At 43.1% G+C, this 12,358-nt stretch overlaps 1 protein-coding gene across 7 annotated transcripts; it reads left to right on the top strand.

Annotated features, from left to right (window-relative positions):
- The first annotated feature begins 28 nt into the window (after positions 1 to 28).
- DYDC2 (DPY30 domain containing 2) lies at positions 29 to 10,519 on the top strand. 7 transcript variants are annotated; one of them, XM_060091710.1, is made up of 5 exons: positions 29 to 65; positions 553 to 715; positions 5,894 to 6,041; positions 6,383 to 6,508; positions 9,646 to 10,517. In XM_060091710.1, exons 3-5 carry the CDS (start codon positions 5,895 to 5,897, stop codon positions 9,904 to 9,906), a joined length of 534 nt encoding a protein of 177 aa, XP_059947693.1. In that variant the 5' UTR covers positions 29 to 65; positions 553 to 715; position 5,894; the 3' UTR covers positions 9,907 to 10,517. The 7 variants fall into 7 exon arrangements, with proteins under 7 accessions (XP_059947693.1, XP_059947725.1, XP_059947717.1 ...); XM_060091742.1 differs by lacking the exon at positions 553 to 715 and having other exon boundaries at positions 43 to 65; positions 9,646 to 10,518; XM_060091734.1 differs by lacking the exons at positions 29 to 65; positions 553 to 715 and adding an exon at positions 230 to 303 and having other exon boundaries at positions 9,646 to 10,518.
- The last annotated feature ends 1,839 nt before the right edge of the window (positions 10,520 to 12,358 follow it).

The following is a 12,358-nucleotide window of genomic DNA, read 5'->3' as shown; positions in this document are numbered from 1 at the left end:
GACGCATGCGCCTACCTACCCGCTAGTCGCGTACCGTCGCTAGGCAACGAGCGTGCGCGCTCCAGGTGCGGGAGACTGCCGGGGGCAGAGAGGAAGGGGCGCCGGCGGAGCGCTGAGCGGACTGCCCCCGGCGGGGATCGGGGGAGGGGGCGCGCGGGCGGGGGTTGATCGGAGGCGGGGCCCGGAGGAGGATGTGCTGCAGAGAGCAGAGGCGGGCGGAGCGGGGTGGGGTAGGACGAGCAGTTGATAGCATGGGGCGCGCGAGGTGTGCAAGGTGCCGGGTGGAGAGCAGGGAGCACCCGGGTAGGTGAACAGAGACGTGCAAGCTAGAGGCTGTGAGGAGGGGCAGCCGAAAAGGGGAATCGAGCGAGTGGGGCCGGCAGGGGCGCACACTGGGAGAGAGAGAGGTCAGAGGGCTGGCCTGCGGGGCGAGGTCGGGGTGGGGGTGGGGAGTAGCCGGAGTAGCCGCAAAGACTACCTGTAGGTGAAGCCCCACAGCCTTACGCCAGAGAAGACTAGCTACCTGAGCAGCCTGGTATTTTCCCAATTTAGCACCTTTGCATTTGCTGGTGATTTCTGCTTGGTTCCTGTCCACTGAAAACAATCGCACATCTGAGAGCTGTGAGTTCAGTTTTATTTGGGTACTTAACTGGGGACTCTAGCCCTGGAGACAGCTGCTCTGACAACTCTGAGAAACTGCTTCTCCTTGGAAGAGGTAAGGGGGGAGGTCAGCATATATGTGATTTTTGGAGAAGGGATACCTGCAATCAAACACATATCTAGGTAAAAGGTCACTGCTAGCCACCAGGCACAGATAGATTAATTATTTTAGTGCTTTTCTAAGTATGGGAAGATGCAAGAAATTGGGTTTATAAAATTTTCTCCTGAAAATTTCTATTTGAAGGTCTGTTCTGTCAATTTTCCCAGAGAGCAGAGTTCCACATTCCTGATCTCCACCCTGAACTCCTTCCAGGGTGTGTTAGTGACTCAACAACAGCAGTGGCTAATGACTCAAGCCTAGTATAGCCAGCTGGCTGGGGACGTTCTTTAGTTGGCATTTCTTTCAGAACAAGCACAGGTACCCCCACCTCCAGTAAGCCTTCTAGCCTTTGCCATTTGCAGTCTCCCCTGGGCTAGTGGTTTATGCACAGTCCTCAGCTAGCATTTCCCATGGTCTGTTTCAATTTATGTGGGGCAGTGCTGGGCAGGAGATGCCTCATTAACCATTAGTTGAGGTAATTAGTAAGTGCCAGCGTGGGCACTGACAAATGGAAGGGAGCATGAGCTCTTGCCTGGGCCTGCAAACATCAGAGCCCTCACTGCTTAAGTCAAGAAATATTTGCTGAGCAAGTACTGAGTGCCCAGCACTAAGTATGTGGTGTGAACAAAGACTTAGCACCCTGCTTACTGAATGCAGGGCCAAGAGCAAGGAGGTCCAGTATAAGCAGACCCTCAGAGGAGCCCTGGGAAACTGAATAAGAGCCCCCTCCTCCCTGGTGAGTGTGGCTTGATTTGGTGGGGAGTGGGCTATAAAATGCACCCCTTTGGTTCCTCCCTCTCCAGGCTTCACATGGTGGCTCTTTTTTTCTGGCTCTGCTGTTTTCACATCAAGTCTTAGTGATGGTCAGGTCAGTGTATTTTGTTGAGACCATTGTTGAAAATGTGCAGATGCTTTCTCCAGAAAGGGTTTGCCACACCTACTGCAGAGTGGCAGCCACCAAGGACCAGGCAGTGAAGAGGCTTCCTGGGAATGCAGAGTTGGTGATTCCGCCCTCTGGGAAGGGAAGTTCTACTGTGATAAAGGCAGAGGACATCTGTAACTGTGTGTCACCTGGGGATTTTGTTAAAATGCAGACTCTCAATCTGTAAGTCTGAGGTGGGACCTGGGAATCTGCATTTCAACAACCTCCAGGTGAAGCAGTGCTGCTGACAGGGGACCACACTTTGAGTAGAAGGGGTGTGGAAGACAGTTTATTCAGGTGCATTGGTTCAGGTGGGCCACAGATTGGCAGAAGGAGCCACCACACATCCCATCCCCACCCTCCACCATTACCCCAAACGTAGTGACTTTAAACACTCATTTATGATCTTACAGTTTTTGAAGTTTGAAATCAAAGATTAATCTTACAGGGCTAAAACCAAAGTATCAGCAAGGCTGGCTCCTTCTGGAGGCTTTAGGGGAGAATGTGTTTCCTTTCCTTTTCCAGCTTCTAGAGGCTGCCCACACTCCTTGGCTTATGGCCCTGAATCACATCACCTTTTCTCCCCCTGCTTCCATCACCACATCTCCTTCTACCCTGTCTGACTTTACTGTGTCCCTCTTATAAAGACCCTTGGGATTACATTGTGCCTACCTGGATAATCCAGTAAAATTTCCCCCAAGCAAAATGCTTAATTTAATCACATCTGCGAAGTCCCCTTTGCCATATAAGGTAACATATTTCATAGGTTCCAGGTATTAGGATGTGGACACTTTGGAAAGTCATTATCCAGCCCTACCACACTGTGTATTTTCTAAGGACAAGGACATTTTCTTACTTACTCATATTTCAATTACCAAAACCAGGAATTTTAACCCTGATACAATTCTATTATGTAATCACAATTCACATTCAGTTTTTCCAACAACGTCCTTTACAGAATTCTATTTTCTGGTCCAGATCCAACCCAGGATCATGTGTTGCATGTAGTTGTGATGGCTGTTTAGACTCCTTTGATCTGGACTGGGGCCTCATCTTTTTTTTTTTTTAATATTTTGGCCGCACCGCGCAGCTTGCAGATCTCAGTTCCCCGACCAGCGATCAAACCCAGGCCACAGCAGGGACAGCACAGCACTGAATATTAACCACTAGGCCACCAGGGAACTCCTGGCCTCATCTTTTTTTGTCTTTCATGATCTTGACATTTTTAAGAGTACAGGCCAGTTGTAGACTGTCTCTTAATTTGGCTTATTTGATGTTTCCTCAATCAGATTCTAGTTTTGCATTTGGAGCAGGAATCTACAGAAATGTATTATGTCCTACTAAGAAGTGCATCGCATCAGGAGACACATGATGTTATTTTGTCCCTTTACTGGTGATGTTTACTTTGATCAGTTGGTTAACATTGTGTCAGCCAGGTTTCACTACTGTAAAGTTTCCATGTTTACTTTGGAATTAATCCATAATTTGTGGGGAGAAACTTTGAGAATATATATAAATATCCTATTCCTTGTCAAATATTCACCAAGTTTTAGTGCTCATTGATAGCTGCTTCAGTTATACTATGATGGTTTCAAAATGTTTCTTTAACTGCATTATTCTTTCCACATTTATTAGTTGGCATTCTACTTTAAGAAAGAACTTACCTGCTCTCTCATTCACTTGTTTATTCCTACACGGACTCATGAATTCTTATTTTATTCAATTGGTTATAATCCATTACAGTCATTATTAATTTTGGTGGCCAAATTGCCCCAGGTTTGGCTAGTAGCAGCCCCTTCAAGCTGGCTCCTGTGTCCCCAACCATTTTATTTTTTAGCATTTCCTTTCTGGGACAACAAAACATTCCAGGGTTATTAGACATTTCCTGCCCTGATCTTGGAATTAGTCATTTCTCCAAGGAACCTTGATTCTTTTTAAGTGGTGAAGCCTATTTAAAAGCAAATTCTAATGGAATATTACTCAGCCATAAAAAGAACGAAATTGAGTTATTTGCAGTGAGGTGGATGGACCTAGAAACTGTCATACAGAGTGAAGTAAGTCAGAAAGAGAAAAACAAATACCATATGCTAACACATATATATGGAATCTAAAAAAAAAAAAAAAAGTTCTGAAGAACCTAGGGGCAGGACAGGAATAAAGGCGCAGACGTAGAGAATGGACTTGAGGACATGGGGAAGGGAAGGGTAAGCTGGGACAAAGTGACAGAGTGGCATGGACATATATACACTACCAAATGTAAAACAGATAGCTAGTGGGAAGCAGCCACATAGCACAGGGAGATCAGCTCAGTGCTTTATGAGCACCTGGAGGGGTGGGATAGGGAGGGTGGGAGGGAGACGCAAGAGGGAAGAGAGATGGGGATATATGTATATGTATAGCTGATTCACTTTGTTATACAGCAGAAACTAACACACCATTGTAAAGCAATTATACTCCAATAAAGATGTTAAAAATAAATAAATAAAAGCAAATTCTGTGGGGAAGGGATAGATTGGGAGTTTGGGGTTAGCAGATGCAAACTGTTATATATAGAATGGATAAACAACAAGGTCCTACTGTATAGCACAGGAAACTATATTCAATATCCTGTGATAAACCATAATGGAAAAGAACACAAAGAAGAATACATATATAAGTATAACTGAATCACTTTGCCATACATCAGAAATTAACACAACATTGTAAATCAAGTATGCCTCAATTTTTTTAAGAAAGCAAATTCTGTGTGTTCATTGCTACTGAGGTGTTTTTGCTTCTAGGCGTTTTCAGTGGAAAGAGCTGGGAATTTCTTTTTCTGTATTCATATCTATCTATCTATCTACTTATCTTTCCCTTCTTAAACTGAAAAATGCCTCCAGAAAATGTTAGGAATTGGTCTAAGCCTTTATTATTCACTTTATTATTAGCTCTTTTGGAGTTAAAATATGTCAGCTTCAGGAACATAGAGATGTTCAGGAATAGGCTGGGTGCTAGGCCATTTCATATTGCAATCTTCCACTGTAACAGCTAATATTTATTAAACATGTACTACACGCCAGGCTATGTGCTTCACATGTTTTTTTTTTTAATTTTTATTTATTTATTTATTATTGGCTGGGTTGGGTCTTCGTTGCTGCGCGTGGGCTTTCTCTAGTTGTAGAGAGTGGGGGCTACTCTTCGATGCGGTGCACAGGCTTCTCATTGTGGTGCTTCACTTGTTGTGGAGCACAGGCTCTAGAGCGCAGGCTCAGTAGTTGTGGCGCACAGGCTTAGTTGCTCAGCGGCATGTGGGATCTTCCCAGACCAGGGCTTGAACCCGTGTCCCCTGCATTGGCAGGCAGATTCTTAACCACTGCGCCACCAGGGAAGCCCGCTTCACATGTATTTATTATCTCTTTTAATCCTCACAGTTATGAGATACATATTTTTGTTATTCTGTTCCACAGATCAGGAAACTGAGGCTCAGAGAGACTTAGTAAGTTGCTGAAGATCACACAGCTAATAAAAAGCAGAGCCAGGACTGGAACTTGGTCTGTCTGATCTCAAATTCTACATTCCTACTGCTACACTACACCTCCACTCCTAACTTATGGCTCAGGCTTCATTCCCTCCAATTCTTGACATCTGATTAAGAGTAAATCCAGGGGTTCAACTCAACCTAAAGTAGTTTCTTGCTTAAGCAATAGAAAATGGAATATTTTCTAGCTACAGTGCTGGGCATTCTCCCTCCCTCTCCTCCTCAGGGCTTCTCAGTGGTCCGTTGTGAAATAGATAAGCCTGTCTTATCTACGTCACAGATGACTGTAGCTCCCAACCTCACAATAGTGCAGCTTGCTGGGTGCTCAGAGCCCCTCCTGGGCCCTCCTGCCTGCTCAGTTATTTCCTCCCTACTCAAGGGTAGAGAGTCGTGTAGTGGAGGCCTTAGCCACTTTTAAGCACCAATCCACCAAGCTCCTCTCAGGCCTGATGAGCCCCGGGACCTATTTACTGACCTAGGATCGCTGGAGAGCTTTAGAAAAAAGTCCATTTGAATGTAAGAGCTATTGGCAAGTACCTATGTATTTATTGGTTCTTTGGGGAAGGATGGGCTCCAGAAACATCTCATATTTGTCCTGAAATGAATCTGCGTTGGTTAGACTGTGTCTATTTTTTATGTCCAATTAGATTTGTGAAATAGTGTGACCCTGTTTGACGTTTTCCAAACCCACCAGGATGGAAACCGAATACCTGAAGAGATGCTTTGGAAATTGCCTGGCCCAGGCGCTGGCAGAGGTGGCAAAGGTTCAGCCCAGTGACCCCATAGAGTACCTGGCTCACTGGCTTTATCATTACAAGAAAACGGCGATGGCAAAAGAAAAGGTGTGTGTGCGCACAGGGTCGACTTGGGGAGGGCTTTCAGCTTTCCCAGAGGAATTTGAAATCCAAGGCACCACTCTGGAGTTGGCCTGGAAAGTGTCATGGTTTATTCCACTTTTGAGGATGGCTTAGGCCCAGATATCCCTGAAGTATAGGGAGTCTGGGGGCTGAAGAGAGAATCCAACTCAGAGGAGTTGTGGGGTTGGTGGGTTTGGAGATACTAGCAGGTTGAAGCTAGTTAGTTACAGGAGCAAAGTCAGGAGGCCTGAAGGGCCTGGGGCCTGTCCTGGGAGGGTCCCTGCTTCCGAGGACTGACCTTATTGTACTCTGTCATATTGCCCCAGGATAGGCAAGAGAAGATCCAGCTGCAAGAAGAATATGAAAATAGCCTCAAAGAAACCAGAGTGACAGAAATGCTGATGCAAGAAGAGTGTGAGATTCAACAGAAGTGTGAAAAGTGTCATCCCGTGGTGGGTACCAGGAAATCTGCAAGACAGCTCAACCACAGTGCAAAGTGCACTGAGGCTCCCAAAGCCTACTTTTCCCTCCATATTCATATGTTTGTATGTAAATCAATCTTATTGACAATCCTTGTCAATAAAATCCTTGTAATGAACAAAGAAAATGCTTAAAGGCAATTCCACTTTCGATGTCAGGGAATAAATGACACGTTACTGGTTTAAAAAATCAGATTTTAAGAAAAATCTAATGTGTCACTTGGAACATGTATTTCCATACAAGATCCTTTGAATCCTTTTCAAAAATTACTCTATTTTTCAGAGACCAAATATGGTTTCTAGTATATACTTCAGGTATATAATTTATTATATACTATTTACTTAAGTATTTAATTTAATATATGCTATTTATTTACGTATCAAGCCACAGATGTCTCCTCTGTGTTGCTGTAATAGCAGTCATGAATTATTAACTTAGAATCGTTGGAAACAACTGTGTATTCATTTGTCTGACAAGCATATCTTTTATCCCGCACAATTTTTGCCACAGTCTTCTGAAAAACACCTTGTGTCATTTTGTGCTTTCTGCAAAGTGCATGACACCTGGAGAGTGAATTCACTTATTGAACTTGATATCTGGCATCTTTTTAACTATCACTCTGTCCTGTGCATGAAAATCTTTAATGTAGTCCTATACAATTTACTAGCTTTTGCTAGTTTCAAAGCCAACTTTGATGAAGACATGAAAATATTAAGCTTATGTACATTTATATCAATATTCTCAGATTTCCTCATAATTAATAGATTTATATTTTTAAGTTAAAAGAAAGATAGTTTCCTACTACAGTCTGAAAATAGTAGTTGAACGAACTCTCCCTCAGGAACAGTTCATTCTTGGAACAGCTGTTGGGAGATGATAGAATTGAGATCATTAAGCAAAAGTTGTCATCGTCACCTTGCTACCCACTCTAATCCTTTTCTAACACCATGCTTCGCTGTTAATAGAAATATAAATATATAAGGCAGGGAAAGACTCCCAAAACTCTACCCTGGTTTTATGATGCCTTTATTAAAGAACAGTTCGCTCACATCAGCGTTTTGAATTGTCCCTTGGTGTTACCCTCAGGAGGTTTTGTACCCTGAAGCAGTATTTCTTAGCAAGATTCAGATGAGTAAAAGGTTTGCTGTTCTTTTGCCAAGTGTGAGACAATCAGCAATTGTCAGGGAAGATGAGAAATAAGAGCCAGCCTGATGCCTGCTCTATGTGCAAGTTCTCAGCTTTAGGAAAGAGTTCATGTGCAAATTGTGGTTATGGAAATCGATTCCCTTTGTTAGAAAGAAATAAAGAGAACCTGACAGTGATGTAAAACAAAGCTTATTGCTTACGTGGCAAGGGAGAGACACATCATCCAAGAGCAAGTTGCTCTCCTAGTATAAATTGAAAGAGCTAGATAAAGGGCAAAGAGGTAGAGGTACATCAAATAAGATGAGATTCTAAGTTCTGGTTTCTTGTTGGCTCAAGGTGACTAGCAAATTATTCCTTGCTACTGTCATCTTTAGATTTCATCACCAGAACTTTCAAACTTATCTGAAATAGCCCCAGGATAGGTTGCATAGGATTTCAGCAGGCCTGCTGATTTAGCTGATGGGCTTTTACGCCTATACTAAAAGCTTTACAAGATTTTCCTTAATATCTTAAAACCATCATTGCTTTTAGTACCCCAGATTGAATACTGCTGGTCCGATGGATGTGTCAAAAGGGCAGTAGAGGGCCTCCCTGGTGGCGCAAGTGGTTGAGAGTCCGCCTGCCGATGCAGGGGATACGGGTTCGTGCCCCGGTCTGGGAGGATCCCATATGCCGCGGAGCGGCTGGGCCCGTGAGCCATGGCCGCTGAGCCTGCGCGTCCGGAGCCTGCGCGTCCGGAGCCTGTGCTCCGCAACGGGGGAGGCCACAACAGTGAGAGGCCCGCATACCGCAAAAAAAAAAAAAAAAAAAAGGGCAGTAGAAACAGCACTGTGTGTGGTAGAGATCATACCTAATTATGGGAATCAAGAAGGGACTCACAGGGGAGATAACATTTAAGTCAGAACTAGAAGAAAGCTGGCAAAAGTTGCCCTTGTATTGATTTCTCTTCATTAAGCAGAGGCAGCTTTGAGTAAGTAAACCATTATTCTGTTTCTAAGTCTGAAAGCAGTCCCTTTGATATAAAGATCTGAGCTATACAGATGTTTTAGAAATAAGTTTTTATGGAAACAATACATAGATTTGCTGCATAGATTCATAGCACTTTGGAGTTAGAAGGTCTTAGAGATCATGTGGGCAAGTACTCCACAGACCTCGCTGCAGTGCCCCATAGGGTCCACTGTTGAGTGGACAATGGACAAAGATGAGGGTAGAGATGGCCAGTAGAGCTCAAGCTCCAAGCTTCCTACCTCACCAGGGACTGCAATTACATGGATGCTTGATATCATCTCATAGGTCACTGAGACTGCATTCATTTTTTCCATCTTTTTTCTTCTGTGCTTCAGTTTGGATAATTTCCATTGATCTGTCTTCAAGTTAACTGATCCATTCTCCTGCAGTGTCCAATCCTATTTAGGAATTCAGTGAATTTTTTTCATTTCAGATATTTTCTCAATTCTAGAACTTCTGTCTGGTTCCTTTCTATGATTTCCATTTTCTCTGCTGATATACCCTATCTTTTCACTCATCATGGCCATTTTTCTCCTTTCAATTTTAAAAAATATTTATAATCACTATTTTAAGTTCTTGTCTGCCAGTCTCATCATCTTTGTCATTTTGAGGTCTCTTTCTATTAAATACTTTTTCTCTAGATTATGGTTCACATTTTCCTACTTCTTCACATGTCTATTAATTATTACTTGTATGCTAAACATTGTAGATTATACTTTATAGGGCATCTAGATTGTGTAGTTTTTCTTTAAAAGGTGTTGAATTTTGTTCTGTCAGGCAGTTAAATTATTGGTGAATTATCTTGATCCAATTAGATTTGTTTCATGCTTTGCTGGATTAGGTCTTTTTCAGTTTTGTTCAGTCTTGGGCATGAAAATGGCAGTATTGTATTCTTGCCATGCCCAGTATGTTTAGTCTCTGCTAATGACTTTTTTCTCTCCTGTTTTCTATTTAGCCACTGATATCTGTAGCGAGTTCCACAAAGAAGACCATGTTCATGCAGGAGAACACAAAACCCCTTGAGAAGGAAGCCTTGAAGCAGGAATCCCTGCCAGGAACTTCCAGTATGATTCCAGGAATGCCTCAACAGATTCCTTCTTCAGAGCCATCTGTCCAGGTTGACTGGAACACTGAAACTCCACAAGACATAAATTACCAGGCTTTTCAGCATGAAATTGCTTCTGAAATGCATCCTGGCTCCAAATCTCCTCCCTAGGTTATAGAAGGTAGATGATTCTAGTGATGCTTCTCTCAAAGCTGCAAGCTGAGAAAATGGCCAGCTAGAAGAGCTCTTACTTGAAGATGATTAACTATGTGGATTAAACCAAGATATGAGAGGCCGTGGAAGGAGGTGTCTGCAGGGACTCTCCAGCACAAGTCCTGTCCTGACAGCCATGAAAACCCCTTAATCATGTGAAGATTTGAACTACTTATAGGATAAAATAACTCATAATAAGGATTTCAAATAAGTAACCAGGGCCTCCCTGGTGGCGCAGTGGTTAAGAATCCTCCTGCCAATGCGGGGGACATGGGTTCGAGCCCTGGTCCAGGAAGATCCCACATGCGGTGGAGCAACTAAGCCTGTGCGCCACAACTACTGAGCCTGTGCTCTAGGGCCCATGTGCCACAACTACTGAGCCCACGTGCCACAGCTACTGAAGCCCGTGTGCCAAGAGCCCGTGCTCTGCAACAAGAGAAGCCACGACAATGAGAAGCCCGCGCACCGCAACGAAGAGTAGCTCCCATTCGCCACAACTAGAGAAAGCCCACGTGCAGCAATGAAGACCCAACACAGCCTAAATAAATAAATAAAATACATTTATAAAAAAAAAAAAGTAACCAAACTGATGAGACTTTTTCCTTTTGCTTTATCATTTTATTTGGAGACTAGACAGTGAAGACATATCCATCTCATGTGTTCATATCTTAACTTTAGCTGAATTTTGCAGTCAGGCTTCTTGGAGTGTTTACACATGTCCTTATTTTTGAAACAGCTCCAGTGACAGTAAAAGTTAGAAGTTTGACTTTTTTTTCAATTATTTTCTATCTGTATTCATTCAAATATCATCTATATGCTGATGACTTGAGATTTATATCTTTAATCAAAATTTCCTTGAACTTGACTGCCTGTTTGACATTTCCCCTTGGATAACCAATGGACATCTCAAACCTAATTACAGTTGACACTTGAACAACACAGGGCTTAATCCACATATAATTTATTGTTGGCCATCCATACCTGAGGTTCCTCCATACCCTCGGATTCAACCAACCACTGACTGTATAGTACTGGAGTATTTACTGTTGAAAAATATCCGCATATAGGTGGACCTGTGCAGTTTGAACCCATGTTCAAGGATCAACTGCAATCCAAATGGAATCTCTACCAGTTTTTTAAATTTGCTCAGTCAAAACTCATGGTGCCGTCCTTGGCTCTACTCTCTTTTTCCTAGCCCTAAATCTGGTCTGTTGGCTTTCCATTTAAAATAAAGACAGAATTCAACCACTTGAATGCATAAGCCACAATCATCTTTTGCCTAAATTATTACAATAGCCTGTTAACTGAACTCCCTTCTTCTGCCCTTGACCTTTCTAGTCTATCCTCAACATTAAAGTCAGAATGATCTTGGTAAAAGATTAAGTCAGATCATGTCTAATGAGCAGCTTCCCATCTCAGTCACAGAAACATTTAAGGCCCCTACCAAGACCTACCAGACTATAAGAGTGATTCCCCATCACCTCTTTACTCTCTGTATTGTTCTCTCCATGCCAGCTATGCCAACCTCCTGTTCTTCAGACATGCCAGGCATGGTTCAATCTCAGAACTTTTGCTTTCTCTTCTCTCCACTTGGAAAGCTCCCATCTCCCCACACCCCTGGATTTCTGCAGATTCTCTTGTGGAATTAAACCTCAGCCAAAGTTGGAGTTGGGACAGGACTGTGTATATATATATATATATGTATATATATATATACACACACACACATACACACACACACACACACACACTGGAATATTAGCCATAAAATAGAATGAAATAATGCCATTTGCAGCAACATGGATGGACCTAGAGATTAAGTGAAGTTAAGTCAGATAGAGAAAGACAAATATCAGATGATATCACTTATATGTGGAATCTAAAATATGACCCAGGAGCTTCCCTGGTGACACAGCGGTTAAGAATCCACCTGCCAACGCAGGGGACATGGGTTCGAGCCCTGGTCCGGGAAGATCCCACATGCCACAGAGCAACTAAGCCTGTGCACCACAACTACTGAGCCCGCATGCCACAGCTACTGAAGCCCTTGCACCTAGAGCCGTGTTCTGCAACAAGAGAAGCCACCGCAATGAGAAGCCCGTGCACCACAATGAAGAGTAGCCCCCACTTACCGCAACTAGAAAAAGCCCGCGTGCAGCCGCTAAGACCCAAGGCAGCCAAAAATAAATAAATAAATAATTTAAAAAAAAAATGAATTGCCTCCTTCTAAAAAAAATAAAAGTAAATAAATAAATGTAAAAATGATTAGACCTACTGGTTCCTAGTGAAAAAGTATTAAATCCTAGGTCAGGGATGGGTTATAGGACTAGATCTCAGTTATGGGTTATAGGAAAAGGGCCTCAGGCATGGACTTAACACCTTCAGGATGTTGTGGCCACACAGCAAGAAG

The sequence above is a fragment of the Mesoplodon densirostris genome, chromosome 1, assembly GCF_025265405.1.
Source record: "Mesoplodon densirostris isolate mMesDen1 chromosome 1, mMesDen1 primary haplotype, whole genome shotgun sequence".
Lineage (NCBI taxonomy): Eukaryota > Metazoa > Chordata > Mammalia > Artiodactyla > Ziphiidae > Mesoplodon > Mesoplodon densirostris.
This window is presented reverse-complemented; position numbering and strand designations above follow the sequence as displayed.

Bases quoted from the DNA above. Each gene is read 5' to 3' on its own strand.
- DYDC2 (XM_060091713.1), top strand. From the start codon at position 5,895: ATGGAAACCGAATACCTGAAGAGATGCTTTGGAAATTGCCTGGCCCAG. The intron at 6,042-6,382 runs GTGTGTGTGCGC...ATATTGCCCCAG, and splicing joins CGGCGATGGCAAAAGAAAAG to GATAGGCAAGAGAAGATCCA. The intron at 6,509-9,645 runs GTGGGTACCAGG...TTTTCTATTTAG, and splicing joins GTGAAAAGTGTCATCCCGTG to CCACTGATATCTGTAGCGAG.